This window comes from Apteryx mantelli, chromosome 7 (assembly GCF_036417845.1).
Source record: "Apteryx mantelli isolate bAptMan1 chromosome 7, bAptMan1.hap1, whole genome shotgun sequence".
In the NCBI taxonomy this organism is placed as follows: domain Eukaryota; kingdom Metazoa; phylum Chordata; class Aves; order Apterygiformes; family Apterygidae; genus Apteryx; species Apteryx mantelli.
Genome location: NC_089984.1, coordinates 11,055,887 through 11,074,132, shown reverse-complemented (window position 1 = coordinate 11,074,132; position 18,246 = coordinate 11,055,887). Strand labels below are relative to the sequence as shown.

General features: G+C 43.0%; 1 protein-coding gene across 1 annotated transcript in view; it reads right to left on the bottom strand.

The window, feature by feature from the left end:
- The window catches only part of FAM13C (family with sequence similarity 13 member C), a 135,661-nt gene that overhangs the window by 34,576 nt on the left and 82,839 nt on the right, over positions 1-18,246 (bottom strand). Inside the window, exons 8-10 of the mRNA XM_067299788.1 lie at positions 16,057-16,113; positions 14,184-14,382; positions 5,559-5,680 (exon numbers count right to left, since the gene is read on the bottom strand). Coding sequence (XP_067155889.1) covers positions 5,559-5,680; positions 14,184-14,382; positions 16,057-16,113 — 378 coding nt within the window. The remainder of the gene's footprint in view (positions 1-5,558; positions 5,681-14,183; positions 14,383-16,056; positions 16,114-18,246) is intronic.

Genomic DNA, 18,246 nt, shown 5'->3' with positions numbered 1-18,246 from the left:
GGAACGTGGCTGCTCTGGCTTTGGCAGACCTCTGCTGTTCTGCTACGGCACAGATAACGAAGATTCAGTTCAATAACGTATATTTGAAGCTTGTGGACATAAAAAAAAGTCTAAATGCTAATTATCATAACAGAGCTCCAACAAAACTTCAAGGGGAGGATAACTTTGCATGAGCAGTGAGCTGTTTAAAAACCAGACCAGAACACGTGAGTTATTGAACTATGCATAACACCACTTCTAAACTCATATAAAATTCAAATAAAACCACATAATTTAAAAAAATAAGAAAAAATGTTTAAAGATAATCTCAGCAAATTCTCTTCCATGCTAAAATCAGAAGGGAGCATTAGATTCTATATTTTGCAGATCTCAAGCTTTCACATTTCTCTCAATCCTGACTCTTGGATTAGAACTGGTTTCTTGTACATTAAGCCAGTCAAACTCTGCATTACACTAACCCAGTCCTCAGAAGACTTACTCGTTTAGGCACCACAATGCCATGCGTGCTCAATGTCTAGGGCCAACTAATGCATTAGAGATGCCAGGATAACTCCTGCAAGCAAACCACACACTATGATGTGGGATAAAACCCCTTTTCCAGATTCACTTTCAGTCTGACCCACGGAAAAACATCTTCTCCAACTCCAGTCTAGCCACCGGCTTTATCTTTGGTTTTATCCTTGCGCCTGTGAGGATGGCATACTGGCCTAACAGCGCCGAAAGGGCAGTCTCAACACCACAGCAGAGCACTCCTTCCCCCTCTCTATAGGTTACATCACGTGATTTTACAGGAAGACCGACCCTATATCTGATATACGTCAGTGTCAGGGAAACAAAAACATCCTTTCTGACACCTGTACAAATGGCAAAAAACACTATGAAATTCATACATAGCCACCACCTTATTGCAGGGCTACAAGTGAACGGTTCAGAACCATGCCGGTGAATGCTTGAAAATCAGAAAAGAAGTGCAATAGCCTTTTGGATTAACACAAAGTGCACACTTCCCATAAAAGAAGTGACACCTTGAAAGGCCCAAGGCTGTTTGGACACCTCCCAGGCTACTCCTTGGCAGTCCCTAAAAGCTGGAATAAGTAGACAACCAGCGAGCCAGTGTAGTGGTGCCTGTCCCATAAACCACAGCAGTTTACACGAAGGCTGGCTGTGTACCACCACACTCCTTTCCCATATCGTCAGTGCCTCTTTTGGACTCGCAGGGCCCAGCCCTTACTCAGGCCAGAGCAAGATGCTTTTTCTGCCCCCTAGACACCCCCCCCCCCTTTTTTTTTTTTTTTTTTTTTTTTTAAGTGTAGGGCAACCCAGAGCTTGCTCAGGGATTTCCATTCTTTAATATAGTAAGTATCTGTGGAACCGTAAACACCAATATTTTAATATCAAGATTCTTGAAGAAACTGTACTTGAAGCTGGCCAATGGTTTCCCAGCAAAGCAGTGTTTCATCAGCAAATCCTGATCCGCTGACGCAGAGCTCTGCGCGGCCCCGCACCGCTCTCCCAGAGCTCTGCCAGGCCTGAGGCAGGTTCGGGGGGCATCGGGCCAGGTCTCCTCCCCGCTCGCCCGGCAGCCCGCGCAGGACTGCAGGCCCCCCGGCGCTGCCTCTCCGCGCGGCTCCGCCATATGGCGCAGGGACATCAGCACTTCTGCCGCGTCCCTGCTCCCTCCCACACGTCACCCAGTTGTAGCTGCTCAGCACAAAGCGTGGAAACTGCGAGAGTCCCCACTCGCTCGGCGCTCTCGAAAGCTACTGGCTTTGCAAACTTCGACACCAACCGCCTCGCTAGAGCTCGGTCTCCCACCAGTGGGCACAGAAAACCTGGGAGACCCCGGCTGAACTCCAGGCCCAGGGCAGCCCAGGGCTCTCAGCATTTCCAGCTTTCCTGGGAAACAGGCACAGGTCGGGCAGCAGCAGCAGAAATTAGGGATCAGCCCAGGGGCTAGCTGGGTCCTACTGAAGGAAGCCCCTCCACTTCCATTTTCTTTGGAGAATGGGGAGGAGGGGGAACTTCCAGGAATTTTTCTTTAGCAGAAAACCTTAAAGAAAACTATGGTTCCCACACTGATGGGAAAGCAAACCTTTCTGAAACACGACATTCCCACAGCCTGGGAGCTCCATGTTTCATCCACCCCTCTCTATAACGGGCATCGGAAGAAAAACCCACCCTTTACGCAGCAAACTGAGTACACAGCTCTGCAATCTAGGTCAGTTTTGCTTATTGCCTTTCAAAAGTGCATCAATAAGAACAGGTTTTTCTAATCATGTATTTTATGACATACTGATTTTCCTAGCCTCTCTGTTATAAAAGGCAATTCCCTCTATTCCAGTATTTGTACCTCAGGCCTGTTTATAATTTTCATCTCCCAAAGGTGAGGATTATTTTGCACTCTTATTCATATCCAACTACACACAATGACTACAGCAGTACTCAATGCAATCACTAAATATAGTATTAGAAATCCATGTTCTCTTAATAAAATGTAAAGGCTTCCTTCCATGTAGATGGCATTTGATATTCTAAATTGATGCTGATGTTCCTAAATCATGCATGATAAACCCCTCTTAAAATTAAAGTCCTTCATTCACAGGGCAGATATAGCTCAGCCAAGAACAAGACAGATTCTCCCTTTCATCTGACTGCTCCAAATGCAGCATATAGTTACCCTTAAACTTCTTCTCCACGTCTACTCTCCCATTTCCCTCAGATCCCACTAAACTTTTCCTTCACTGTTCCACTAGTAAGTCATGAGTTACTGGCAAATGAAAGGACTTGATTAAAAAACCAACCAACCAGCCAGCCAGCCAACCCCACAGAACAATCCGCACATGTACTTGCGAGTACTAGCTCTGCGGGATGCTTCTCTTACACTGCCTGTTCTGCTTCTCCCTGCCACACATCCGTGTACGAACCTCCCTTGTTATGTCATCCGGAATTTAGATTGCTCTGCTAAACAGGGACCGCGTCCAAAAGCTTTTCATATCTGAGTAGTTTTTAATCCATATTTAGACAAATTAACTTTGGCCTGTTTTTCATGGCACCACACTGACTAGAACAGATTTCAAGATAAACTCTGTACAGTTCAGAGGTGTTTAGACTTTTAAACTTCAGTAAGACTAATGACAGAGCTGTAGCAGTCTGAAGAAACCAAGTTATACCAGAAGGAACAACTGATCTCACAAGAAACCACCAACCTTGTTCCTAACTGAGTACGGGATAGAAACGAGCCCTTCCTCTCCTGCCCTCCCCATGCACATCTGGTACACAGAGGAGCTTGTGCAGTCACAGTCCTGCAGCAGCAGTGGTCATCTCTTCCCCAAAACACGAGAAGGCCTTTGGTCTGTGAGTTTGGGATGCTACAAAGTTGCAATTTGCCAAAGCATTTCTTAATTTTACCAGTAACCTAGCAAAGACGGAGTAGAAGAAAGCAAAACTCAGGATTTGTGGAGCTAGCAGATGAGTTCTGCCAAAATGTAGCTGTGACAGTTGCCTGTGCCAAGCCTGAATACTTAACCTTTGCCATGTCCCAGAGTGAGGAAGGCAGAAAACAAGGCAAGACGTTGTTCCCGGGCAGCTGCAGTTGGCAGTCTGCTGCATGCATCAGTTCTGGGATCCTGACACACCAGTCCGGGATTGGCACCAGTGCGTGTGAGGCCAGGACCACAAGTTAATGTGTGTTTACTCCCTGCTTGAGGTTTTCCATTTGGGAGTAAAAAGGCCTCAGTTTTGTTGTAATATACTCAAACTAAGACATGGCAAGAGTTGGGAGGTGATCACTATGCTTTTGCAGCTATTAGCATGATAAATCTAGGTGCCAATATTTAAGTGCTTTAACACTTGCAGAAAACAGACCTCCTAAGGAGGTACTCTGGTGTTAAACAGGAATAAATAGCATAGTGAACCATGGTTTAAAGCCTGCTGAACTAAAAAGGCTAAATGTTGAAGTGGACAGGGGAATCTCATTGTGGTTGCTGTTTTATTCATGCACACTCTACTCTGGTTCTTATCTTCAAAGTTCATGTTTCTTTCATTATGTTTCTTTCAGAAATCAAAGTGAACCAATGGTATTATCTGTCCAAACAGAGACAGAGATGCTAGCTGTGTCTAAGTCTCTGAGACCAAGCTCTCTATTCTCCTTCCTAAAAGAAATCCATGTGATTTTTCCTTGAGGTAGAATTCCTAGGCTGGGGCTAATTAGAAACACTCTCTGTGATGCAGGACTTCACAATGTTTCAACTGCAGATACAAACACTGGAGGGTGAAAGTAGTTCTTTTTGCAAGCTAATTAAATGCTTGGCCATTCTGCTATATCTGCCTTTGAGAGCATGAATTAACATCGTTTGCAATGTTGCCTACTAAAACCTGTGGCTCAGCAAGTGGTTCATTTCTCATACTGCTAACCTAGTCCTGACTGGAAACAGGCCTTGGAGGCAAAGAGCCCCGTATTTCTATTAGCTGTGCCCTGACCACCGAGCATCCCCAGGATGTCCAGGCCCACCCGGCAGAGCCATTATTTTTTGCTGTCTGCCTTGCCACTGCACGTCATGCAGCACAAGGGATTGCCCTTCGATAAGGCTTTACTACAGACAGGTGCAGAGGGAAGGCTGAGCAACGCAGGGCTGGGAACTTGACTGTATGTGTGAAGGACATCAGTTATCACTTCAGAGTGCCCAGAGCCTCTACCACATTGCAGTGGAGGCACTATAAGCACCAAAGCTGTCATGCATCTTCAGACAGAGAAGAAAGAAAAGACATCAGAGTCCCGGGCTCACCTGCCTGGAACACCATGCACACAGCAAAGCAGAGCTGAACCATTACCTGAGCATGGGAAATACATAAAGGAATGCCCCCAAAAGACATGACTCGGAAGAATATAATCATTTACACAGTCCAGTCCTGTCTGTAAGGGCCAAATCTTATCCTTAGGACAGGCCCTCACAAGCAGGCAGGGCCATGGGAAGGGTTGTGGGGGAATCAAAGCCCCATTTCTAGCCTGTTGGACAGCCAGGAAAGATAGAGAAGAAAATCGTGACTCCCAGTTGTTACCAGAGGTGAGTTACTTCATGATCTGCAGAGTCACCTACAATCAAAACTTGGCTGACGCCTGACCTGAGCTTCCTGTATCCTTTGCAGCATTGGAAAGAGCCCAGTTTCACAGCGTCCAGGAACTAATACAGAAATGCATGCTGATGCTAAAATCAGGTGTGCAGCTTGCCATTCCCATTTCTCAGTGGGAGTATACTCTGAGAAAGAGTGAAGCAAGTCAGCACTGGGGGAAAAAGAAAAAGAGTGCCAGGATATTTTTGAAACTTGGCACAGAGGAAGTGTTTTCCTCCTGCTTGAAATGTAAGGAGGTTAAAGAAGGATGAAACTTGCCTTATCGTCATCCTTTTTGCTTTCTCCAAACAGTTCTAGGCCTATAAAAAAAGAATATAACTGCCAGTGAGAGCCAAGAGTCTGAATATTTTATACAAAAGACAGCAAATGAATTAGCCTTTCCTACAGTTAATGAGAAGTGAAATGCACTGTCTTATCCCACGGCTTACCTGGGCGGAAATCTCCCAACTGTTTCCTGGCATCTGAAAGGCATGTTCTGGGCATGGGCATCAGCAGAGGCTCCTGCCGTCCCCTGCCAGGCTGAGAGGCTGGGCAATACGTTCTCCAGGTCCTGCAGAAAGCAACAGAAACGCTGAGTGCCCTGTCAGTCACAATCAGGCTGAGCTGAACACTTTGCTTTAAGGAAATCAGAGCTCTGTGACACTGAAGGCTGATTTGTGGGGGTTCGCAAATGCTCTGTAGCTATTTTTTGGTAATAATTTGGAAAAATTGGAAAGCACTAACTTGAAAAGGTTCTAAATGAAGTGGCATCTTCCTTGCAAAATGCTTTCTGAAACCAAAGCAGACAAGAAGCCACTGTAACCCATTTTCTATTTATTAGTTACATAACAGAAGTCGGCATCTGCGCTAAGAAGTGCTGCACACAAGAGTTCAGTATTTTTGCTTATATATACATTCACATTTCACGCAAAATTATTTATTCTTATGTCAGTAAGATTTTATAGCTTGGGCATCATAATAAAAATTTGGCTGACAAAAGCAAATTCAGTTCACTTAAATAAGATTAGTAAGGTTTAACCAGTTTGCTTTTGCCCTTCCCCAACTTATGAATAGTTCTATGAATAGAGTATTGCTGTGAGAGGAGTAAAGGTCAGCGAGAAAATAAAAGTCATACCAGCCACCTTGTCACACTGAAAATAAAAAAGCCAGTTTAGTCCAACAAATTGAGGCCAGAACTAGGAATTAGGTATGCATTTTACTCCAAGCTTTCAAAAAACAGTTGTATGGCTGTGAAAAGTTATTCAACACATCTTACTTTCCTTACCTATAAAATGGGTTGTATTTCCCTTCACTTGCAAAGGGGTAAGTTAATAAAGTTCTTTGAAAATGTGATAATCAAAGTGCGACTTTTTCTTCTTCTCTATTAGCTTTTATTATCCAATATTTTATTGCAATAGCTTACAAAATTAAGATATGATGTGTTTTGCAAAGCAGTAGTGTTCATTTCTGATGGTAAAATAGTGTATTTGATTTTGATCCTATTTCAAAGCTTAGTCCCAAAAATCCGAAGCTTGGACAAGAACTTGGAGGGCTGAGGTCATTCTACATTAACAGAAACAGTGGCTGCTTGACACTTCCTTCTGAGTCTCTTCCATCTTTACAGATTATACATGAAGCCTGTTTAAAGATACACTATATTTAAACTAAGTTATACATTTATAAAACTGTAAACATTATAACAAGTTGTAAAATTTAAGAAAGTTGCCTAAAAGGTCTCCTCTTAGAAGAAATATTCAGTAGCTAGCTCTGAAAATTAATGTTAAAAACTAAGAGATCTTGTGAAAAAGCCTGGTAAAAATAAACAAAATTCTGAACATTGACATTTTACTTCCTCACAGTTTAACAATACTCTTACTATCTTATTCCAATCTCAGTCCTCTTTTAAAGTGCCAGGATATTCTTTGGATAAGGGACAGTTAATTCCTCCCACTTAGTCTATAAGATGAGTGTAATAAAAGTGTTTAAATCTCTCCGCAGAAAGAGGCAGCTGTCACCATCGCGTTGTCAGGCTCTTAGAAGAAAGCGGCTACATGCTAACTCCGACAAACACACCTGGCCGCGGGGTACGTCCGCACTGCATGAACGTGCATGGACCTGCCCTGGGGCTGGAAGCAACTCCTCTGCCGGGTAAAGCTGACTGAGCTGACGCAGCTCGCTTCGGTGTCAGCCATAGCCCAGCCGAGCTTTCCAACCACACCTGCTTCCCGTGGGGGCAAATTTCCAAAACAGAGGCTGTCTTCTTTTCAGACAAAATGTTATGAATCCCTGGTGATGTTCACTGAATTGACTAGAGCTGCTCTTGCTTTTCTTACCTTTTGCCTCCTTCCCAGCTTTCTAGGATAGAAGTCTTCCCCTCTCCCCATGGCTATAGTTTAGCATTGAATGAATGGCATTTATCCAAAAACGGTAATCACAATTCAGGTTACAAATGACTGGCATTTTTTTTCAGCTTTTCTAGTTCTTCCATCACTATCTTAACTTTTTTTTTCCCCTGGTTATATAAAAATGATCATATGCTCTTGGGAACTACACAGGTCAACACAACAATTTTTATTAAAGCTCAAGACAGAAGCGGATTGAACCAGTTCAGCTTATTTTATTTACCCACAAACCTTCAGTGGTCTGATGGTCTGTGGGTAGAAGAGGCATTTTCTGCATTTGTGTGGGGACAACAGTGCTTAGAATCTCTTTTAAGGACTAGGTTGCATTTTGCTAGGTTCTGTATGTGATAGAAACAAGAAAGAAAAACACTGTATTCTCTAAATTCTGTATAGACACCAGAAAAGACAGAAGACAAGAATTCTTATGATTACCATTTCACATAATGAAAACACTATTTCCTGAAGAGATTAAATAGTAGACACACATAGGAAGACCATGAACCAGATCTCTGGAAAACCTCTGGAGCTGAAGCTGGGAATTTGCATTATTTGTAAATCCGAGGAAGGCAGACTGGGGGGAAAGAGCAAAGAGATCGGGGCACCGGAGTGGCTCTCAGAGGAGTTGACTTTCCTAGGAACACAGCTTCTTTACGAGAGATTCCTACTCAGGATGCAAATCCTACCTACTTTTTATGCCCTCACAGGACAATATGGAGTTTGAAGGTACAATAAAATATCACAAGAGGCAATACCCATTTACTTAAATCAGTTGAAGATCTGGTCTAGAGTTCTTGCAATAGCCTCAACATTTGCACTTAGATACATAAGTTTTTTTTGGTTGTTAACTGCAACTGCTGTTAACACAGATAAAATGAAAACTGTGGGTGCTTTGTAAATGACTGAAACAAGTGACATTTGAGTTAAGCAAGCCTTTCTTATGGCTGTGGCCCTCTAGGAGCTGCACTGTTTAAGTTAACTGCTCAAAGAAGGTCAGTCCAGTTAAGGTGCAAATCCAAAAACTGCATTAAAGTGGTAAACATGCTTCAGCAGAAGCCTCTTCTTCCCTGTCCTTTTTTTTGCAACAAATACCCCTCTCCAATATCAGCAGAGAGAACACAGCAATCCAAGATGCTTAATTTTTGATGAAAGGCAAAGCTGAGGACCCGAATGCATGTAGGTAATAAATGCTCACTTGCAGGCTGGATATTTGAGGACTCAGGGATTTTTTGGTTGCTCTGTGTGTGTTAATAAGTTATGTCATTACGATGTTACACAGTAAGCCTGAGGAAACACCCTTGATGGGACCTATGTTTCTTAAGAGCAATGAAATCCATTCCTCATGTGTCAGAGGCAATCCACAGCACAGTGCTACCTGCTGTTATATTTTTGTTTTGCCTTCACTACAGGCTAAGACATCTACAACTAGGCTGCATCTGGTAAGCAGCCTGTGAAGAGGGAAATCTCCAGGCTTTGCTGAGAAGAGTGTAATCACCACCATGCTATTTGCTTTGTACACAAAACAATATGTAGGTTTGGAAGCAGCTAGAAAATACTACCATGAATATATATGTTAAGATAAATCAGCTTCTCTTTCACAAGCTAAAATTTTTTTTATATCTCTTTTTCTCCAGAAAATCACAGCATGTCACACCCCATCTCTGTTAGAGCATTTGAATTAGAGTACAGATGTACTAATGTTTGCTGTGTTTACATAGCAGCTTAATCTGCTGTTGAACTTCAGAAAGTGCCTTGCATCCTTAATGTGGCTTATCCAACGCACAGCCACTTCCAGCTCTCTTCAAACGTGAGTTTCTGAGCTTGCTCTCCTGCTCTCTGGGAACAGCGTTTAGGTTCAGAGTCCTGGCAGATTTAACCCACAATGAGAGGTATGGTTCACACACAAATGGAGTACACCTAAAAACTGAAGCAGAACTTGTAGGTTACCTGATATGTTTGTGTATTCATATAGCTAATGCCTTAACATTGGCTTAATTTTCTGATTCCTGAGTATTTAAAATTGCAATTTTAACATCAAATTACTGGAAGTTCTTTTGAATTAATGCAATTTTCCTACTCAGTTTATACTTAAAATAACAAATTTCACACAGTAGTTTTCAGCATTCCCATCTCCAGCTATTAGTGTCAAGCTACCATTCAATTTTTAGTCTTTCACCTTGGTAATTAGACTTTAAAACTGAACTTTTACTTGCTCTACCAATTAGCTAGCATGTTTAGTTTCATTTTATAAATATATCTCAGTATCAATTTGGAATTTGAGGATGAAACATTTAACAATCTAAATTCATGACTGTGCAACAAAGGTGAGTGCGAGAAGAAGGGATTAGGCAAGGAAAGCAGACTTTCCCCTCCAAACCATCTGTTCGCACACTGACTCCCTGGAGTATGTTCTGAGCATATGCTTCCTCACCTCTTGAAGGCCAATAAATCCTAACTAATTTGATTTTCAATAGATTGCCATTGCAGAATTGCTAAAGAAGCTCATGAAACCATGGGAAAGATGAACCCAAAGAGCTGGAACATAGCGGTACAATCGCATCCCAGCAGCCTGCCTCTATCCCCACACTTTGGAAGGGATACGGCTGCCCCCGTACTGAGCTCCTGCCCTGCAGGAAATAACTGCATGCAATATCCAAGGAATAACTTTACTCTACTGACATTTTATCAGCTGATATGTGGCCAAGTGAATTAAGTTTTATTAGACTTGGTCCTGTTAATCATCACTGTAACTTCAATAGCCTTTTCTAGATCAAGACCTAGGGTACCCGACCACATAACTACACTTGTGTCCAAAACATCCGAGGTACTTCAGCAGACTGAGAGCCTCAGGAAGGTCAAGATCCCCAGACTGGCTGCCTTTCCTCTACTTGAGCACTGAGGTCTGTTTCCTCTCAGTGACCTCTCCGCTATGGAAGTCCCCTGGATTTTCACTGCTAGAAAGCACATAAAATTGGCTCCCATCCAAACAGACTTTGATCCTTCCAACACATGCAGCAAAGTAATTCATTTCCCAATAGCCTGTTCTTATTTTACTGTGACAGTTTTCTAAAGGAGCAGCTCGTGGTCTTATAACACATAGGAGTGAGCAGCGAGCATTTGCTTGGCTTATCAGAGCAAAACCTTTAAAGAGATATTGTCCCTGCAATATTGTCACTGTCTGTTTTTGATGCCACAGCGAACTCCGGTTGGGAAGGAGACTACTGAAAAAGCACTCTATCAATAAAATCCGGGAAATGAGGATGAACAGTTTAATCACCATTTGCAGAACATCATCCTTTCCTTTTACTCGGGCATTGCTGTTTGTCAGCTCCTCATTAGCTGCTTTTAAGCACACCATTTATCCCACTGAGTGGCTTGGTGGCAACAGGCTTCGCAAAAGGCAAGGCATATGCTATTGCATGGAGTTTCAAAGCATTAGTCTGGCTACTCCAGATAATAACAACCTGCCATATGTATAATCAACAGCTACTAGAAACAGCAGTACTTCACTTCCAGCTTCAAAGTGGAGAGAAGCAGAAGCTACCAGCTCACCACTAGGGCTCTAAGGCAGACAGCCACCTCAGGGTTTGAAGGACACAGCACGCCAAGGATCTCGACAAGAGCCCCCCACAGAAACAAACCCTTTGCAGACCACTTCTGCAAGCAGAGCCTTGTTTGTTACAGGAGCATTAAACAAAGCCTCTGAGCCAGATGCCCACTTCTTCAAGAACAAAAACCCTCAAGGTTCCTGAAGATGCAGCAAAGCAAGCACTTCAGGGTCAAGGAGCACGCACACCCTTACTCGTGTGAATGAAGGGTATGTAAAATGAAGAGCTGGGCATATGTTTTCTCTACAATGGCTTCCTTCTGCAGACTTCCAAGGGGCAAACTCTGTCCCCTATAGCAAGCGCCACTGAACTCAGTGTAGATAAAGGTTATCCTTTGAAAAGTCTTTCACAGTACTAGGGTACAATTCCCTCTATGAATAAGTGGAGTTCCTGTCATGAAGTGATGTTTTGCTTTGTGTTCGTCTTTTATAGTACTTTCAAAGTTCTCTCAAGTACTCCTATCAAATCAAAGGGAGGATAAAACAGTGCCTACACATCTTATCTCTTCCAGTAAGCCAGAGGTGGGAGCAATGGCTAGTGTGGGGGCCCAGGACCACTTTTATCTTTCCTAATTCAAGTCCTGGAGTCATATGAAAGTTATCTGCCTGACCCCATTTTTCTTTTTGCTTCCACAGACTGCACGTTTGAATTGCACTGGCATTTTATGGCAGTCTAATTATATGCTCAGAAAGTTTCCCATGAAAGAAAATCAACATTTTCAGTTAACCTCTTCAGGCCGATAAAATGTCATGGAACAGAGCAAATCTGTGCCGTGTTAGCATCCGTTGAGTAAAAGACACCAGCATGACATACAGAGGGAGGAGGCAGACAGGTGACACAGAAAGTAGCTGAAGAAGCAACAGATGATCTGTGAGACGGATCTCTTCCTCTTTATGACTTGTTGATGACTCCTTCTCCTGATGTGCCTCCACTTGCTCTTCATAGTGCACACTTCCCTATCATTCTTCCTATCAGCTGATAAACATGCACACCTCACCTCCCCATATTTTACGCAATATTTCCTACTAATGCAATATAATTACAAAAAATCAGCATCTATTGCATCATCTCAGGGATGAACTCCAGCAAAAACATGCAAGAAGATCAGAGCAAGAGCTGATGTTGATATTCTGAAAGAGACTGTGATAACACCAGTGGGATGTCATCTGCTTTTATGCTTTCTTCCAGGATCTGAAAGGAGACTCCTCACTTTGAAAGGTGAGATGTGCCATCCAGAATGATCTACTCCTATTCAAAACTTGAAAGAATGGACCAGAATCACTCCTCATCTATGAAAGGTTCAAAGCACTTCAGAAAGCGCTCTGCAAATTTCTATCCTCAAACAAGCAGTAAGGAGTGTCAGAAAATAAATAGCCAACCATCCTATGCATAAAAAAAGAGCTGTAACTACAGAGGTCTCCCAGGCCTTGTCTCTACTACAGCGTGCCAAGCTACCAAAGTTAACATCAGCTGTCTTGGGTACCAGAGTATGTCTAGGCGAGGAATTAAACCTAAATCAAATCTCTCTCCTACACTGAACATGAGACATAATTTAGGAAGCAGCAGAGCACGGTGGGGAGCGAGGCACTTCCAGCAGCTGCAGGGTGCAGGTAACTCTGTAGCCTGCACAGAGCAGTACCTCCAGAGTCAACAGCAGAAGCTGGTTCATTTCTAGCCTTTTTTTTATAGCCTTTGGAGAAGCTGAAGTTCTGCTTCCCTCAGCTCAAGCCAGCAGCAAAGCCCACGGGCAAATCACTGGCACCCGACGCTGCTGACTGCTCTGTGGGCGCAGATGCTGCCAACATCCTGGTGGGCTTGTTGCCGGGCTTCAGGCGACGGCTGAAGCAATCCCTCCCTCTGACACCCTTCCGAGGCAGCCCTAACGAGCACCACAGACTAACGACCTGGGGGTTGGCCACTGCTTGGCTTGTAAGTGAAGTTTAAGGGTCTCATTCCCCACTCCCTTGCACTGCCTGCAGTCAGCCATTTCTACTCTAGAAGCAGAGGTGAAACCCTGCTGAAGCAGAACGGCAGCATTTAAAACTTATTCCTCACAGTTGTTACTGCAAGGCCACCAAAGAATCCAGCATTAACTGCAGTCACTGCAACAGCAGACCAGCACTCACCTAGCACTCCAGGAAATCCTTCTAAAGGTAAAATTAATAAACTGCAAAAAGGAGGTAATATACTCCTTCTCAGTGGTATGATGGAAAGGGCACCTTTGACTCTTAGATGAGGTCAGTTCAGCTGCCATCCAGCAGCCCAAAAGCAAAAACACATTCAAAGATTGCCTGCAAAAGTCACGTTATTTTCTGAACCCTTTGAGAAACCCCAGCGTCACAAATAAACCAAGTAAAAGGCTGCACAGCCTGCAGAGGCAGCTCAGGGAACACTAATTTTTAAATACTGTGTTAAAGGACCAGTTTCAGGGCAATCTTCATACAGAAAGGGAATACACAAGTTCCTGTCCCTTAACAGCCCATTCTCACACACCAAAAAGCTGCAGTAATCACCTATCCACGAAAATAGCTGCAAGAGAACTCTCAGTGCCGAAAATAGAGTTTTTAGCAATGCTTAATTTGTTAGGAAACATCAGTAAAACAAATTCTTTTGAAATGTGCTTATTATTTAAAGATGAGAAAAACAGAAAGTAAGAGAACGTGTCCACAGGCAGCCAAAATACCAGCACAAGAGATCCTCAGTTGGTCAAATTTAAAAAAAAAAAGCAGAAAAAAATCTAATCAAGTTCTGCAGTTACCAAGATTTTACATTTGGTGCAAACAGTCACAAGAAATCTAAAGTGAAAAATTTGCACATCTGCTCTCACGTTTGCACTCCCTTCTGACAGCTGTCCCAATACACCCCTCTGTGCAACTCCCTGGCCAAAAGGAACAGTCCATCATTACAGCTGGGTGCCAGGGCTGTAGGTCCCTGGAAATGAGGGTGGATTATTGTGGGATCACAGTCAGATCATGGACTGCCAGTGAGCCCCACTCTGCATTTCAAAAGGTATCTTTGCTCAGACTCTGCCATAAACCTCCCCTTGGTAAGTTTTTTTTTTTTTTACCTGACTTTCCTCATGGCTTTTTCCGTTTTCTAGCTTTGCAATGGGCTTAGGCTTTCTTAGCTTTAAGTTGCCCATTGCAGGTTTTAGTGCACAGTCAATTGCTGCCTGCTCCTTGTGCTGCTGGATGTCTTGCAAAGACAGCTGTCTTTCTTCTAAAACTGCAGCATTGTCTGGATAATTTTCTTTGTTATCATCATCTCTGTAAGAAAATAAAAATGAAATGCATCAGGCAGGACTTCAGACAGATGTCAAACCATTACAAAGGAAGAACAGCAACAAGTTCTTAGCTATTCATGGAATTTTAATTTCACCAGGCTGAGTTGTCTACATACCAAACAAAAACTGCATAAGTTAATAAAATGGTTCTCTCTCAGAGGATACCATTTATGACCAAACCACAGTAGCTAAACTACTGTTAGTATTATTATATATTCATCTATGAAGCCATTAAAATAAGGCTAGTTGTGAGAACAAAAACATTCTCACATACAATAATTCCTTCCTATGGCCACACTTTTGCATCCTTTCAAGGGCTTCTGGACAGAGCGAGGGAGGTAGACATACGTATGAAGTAAGGTTTGAACAGCTGGAGATATATTTGGGTGGAAGGGATAAGTATCAAGTGCCAGGCCTAAACGTGAACCAGGCCTAAACCTAAGCCAAGCCTAAAGTTTGGAGAAAGGTCAACCTTCCTAGCAGCATGTCTGCTTGTTTAAAAAGACCCGGTGTTGCTCTTGGATGCTCGACTAAGAGCTGAATCTGGGATAGATGAGTTCAGTCTCCATCTAGCCCCGTCCTAGGATGCCCTTGTGAGCTCATCCCTACCCAAGGGACTCAACGTGGGACGGGTCTAACGCCTTCCACCATGAGCCTCTCCCCGGCACGGTGAAGAAAGCCCTCCCACGCAGGACGCGGGACTGCCTGCTTCCCTAGCACTGCGAAGAGGAAACTGCTGCCTCTCCGAAATCTGCCTTGGCTGGCACTTAGGTTTCAGACAGAATTTCAGACCTCAGTTTCAACTAACAAAATCCTAATGGTTAGCTGAGAGATGACCTCTCTCCTGGTGTGAAGCTACCACAACTCAGGGAGTTAAGTTAAACCTCCCTGAGATTTTTTTTTTTTTTAGAAAGAATAACTTGCTAATTCAACATTTTCTCTTAAGGATTCTCAGCCACCAAACTCGCTTCTCACCTGTGGCCCATCTCCATCCAGCTGGACGCTTGCAGGGTGCCTTTGGAGTCAGACACCATTGCTCCCCACCCCTTCTCCTGGGAGTTTGTTCCAAGGCAGTGGTTACAGTTACAGAGTAGTTTGCTTTACATCCTATGGGTGTTTCAACAATATGCTGAAGTGTAGCTAATTTTAAAGTATCATCTGATTAAAAAATCCTTCTGAAAGGTTAAGCTGCATCCTCTAGCAATTAACATATACTAGCATAGCCATGAGAGACTTATGCCTCAAGAACACTTCAGTTAAATTATAATTTGAAGGAATTCTTATTTACAGAGATGCTCTTCAACAAGCATAACCTTGCACCATTACAAACTCGCAACTACTTTGTACCAGCTGCCGTACAGTAAAAGTCAATATATTCATATCAGAGCTGCATCTAAATAAAAGTAATATGATGTGAAGCTAAAAATGTAGACCATTATATATACTCATATAAGAACAATATTTAGTCCCAATATTATTTACATGTAAGTACACAAAGCAAATATGCATTTACTAGAAATACCAATAGCCTAACAGGTAATACCTCAGAAATTCTGCATTCCCTTGCAAATGGTTCCCTTTCTAACGGTTTAAGAGAATCACTGTAACAGCTTTACTTGTTGCCTATGGATTTCAGACAAAATTTGTGGTAGAATACCTGGGGTTGGAACTGGCTGCTTGATCTTCATGCACAGGGTCTGAACTCCCATCACACCTTGAAAATGGATACAAAATAATTGCTGACTTTCTGGCAGCTGCAGAAATTTAGCTTTTAATAACATGACAGCTCAGCTCAAAATAAGTATAAACACATTTCTCTTTCTCACACCTTAGCTGGGGTCATTTAATGGCATAGCTTCTCCATGGTATTCTAAATCTCAGAGGAGAGAAGGTTTACAGTGTTAAGCATACACAATTTGGTATATCTTTTTCTGCCAGCTGGAAATAATATGACAAAGAATTCAGCTGCTACCATAAAAAATACTGAAAAATTAAAGGAAATTCTATGTTTTAATTGCTTATAATATGCATCACTTAAAAAAAAAGAATTGCAAACAATAATTAGCTAAAGGTGTTTTTCTTCTAGACTCACAGAAATCTTAACAAGTGGAGCAGTAATTCTCTGTGGTACAAACAGCAGGGAAAAGAATCCCTAAATAAGTTAAATTATAAAGTGATCACTAGTCTAAAGAAGTGAACTATCAGAAATTTTTCAATGCCTAAAGAATCATAATAAATGAAACAATTCCATCCCATTTAGTTAAAAATTTCAACAACAGAATCTGTTCCTAAGCCATATAGCTGCATAACCAAAAGAGAACTGCTGATAAATATGCTAAACGCCCCAGTGTTGACCAGTATATCGGGCAGCATGGCTTAACTTTGCAGACTGATACACCTGCGAAGCCCAAAAGCAGTTTTTCTTCAAATACACATACATGTAAATAAATAAATAAATAAATGTCTATATAGGCATATACTTCTAACAAATATGTATATAGCCTTCCAGGGTGTTAGTCCTGGGCACGAGCTGGGGCCCTCTCCTCACGCCCTGCTCGCACTCGCGCGCTCAGACACTACGCAGGCCTGGATCACTTGAAGTTTGCTGGCAGAGGAATCTGCTCATTATGCGGGAAGCAGCCTCTACTTCCGCTGATTCGTTAAATTTTCAGAAGAGCTACCCAGCTTAGGACAGAGCACATTAAGTGATAAATTCATAGATCTGCATATTCCTCTTTCCCACTGTTCTTCTGCTAGTATCTTTAGCAAAAGCCAGACTGCTGCAGAACTAATTTAAAGGGACACTCAAGTGTTTACCCTTCCAGTACGTATCAGTGTTTGGGTGAAAGCATTTGCTGAACGTGACCTGAACATATACCCAGAGTGGCAGATCCCACCTAATCACATGATATTCCTGCAAGGGGCACAGTTCTCCCCACAAGGCAAATGGGGATGACAGATGGAAGAGAGGGGTTGATTTACACATCAAATGGATAAATTCACTGAAGAAACCCAGCTCTGTTTGCCTCCTGACATCAGTCACATCTTCTCCTTCGGTCCAGTAATTATCTTATGGGTTTCTGACACCAGCAAGAGTAGGGGATAGGAGTCTAACAGGAGCGAAGAGGGAAGCCTGATATAAAAGGAACCAGGAACCCGGATGGAAAACATGATGGAAAATTGCAAAGGAAGGAAGACGTGGGAAGGAAATACACAGGGAGGAGGCAGCAATAAAGGCAGGGAGGGAGCTGAGACGCGAGAGCAGAGTAAGATGCCACCAGGCATGCCGTGTGCCATGCCACAGGTGATGGGAGCCAAGGCCCACCGAAAGGGACCCTCTCCCTCCTCGTGTGCCACAGGCAGAGGAGGCAGGAGGAAGCAGCTCCTCTCGCCTCCTCTTCGGCCCAGACGAGGCTGCTCTGCCCCACACGCTGTGGCCATTGGTCCTGCAACACCATTTTGGCAATTGGGAGTAGTCTCTGGAGGGATGATGGGCAACTAAGCGTAGGTCGATTAGCTAAGGCTATGTGTGCATACCTGTGTGCGTGCTCCTTAATTTGGGAAAATGCCTTGGGGGTTGCTTTCATTGAGCTGGCTGTAATGAGGGTGATCTTGAGAAGCAGAGAGCCTTACCCAGCACCCAGCAACTGATGAAAGTCATAAATCAGGACAGAACTTATAAACATCATCAGTGAGCATGATTCAGTGTATTTAAATAACAGGAAAGCAGTAGAAGGGAAGGATAAGAAACAATGAATCAGAGAAGACAGAGAGAGTGTCCATCATATAATAGAAAGATTGTGAGGAAATTCAGACGCGCCGAATCTTAAATTGTTAATAGAAATTT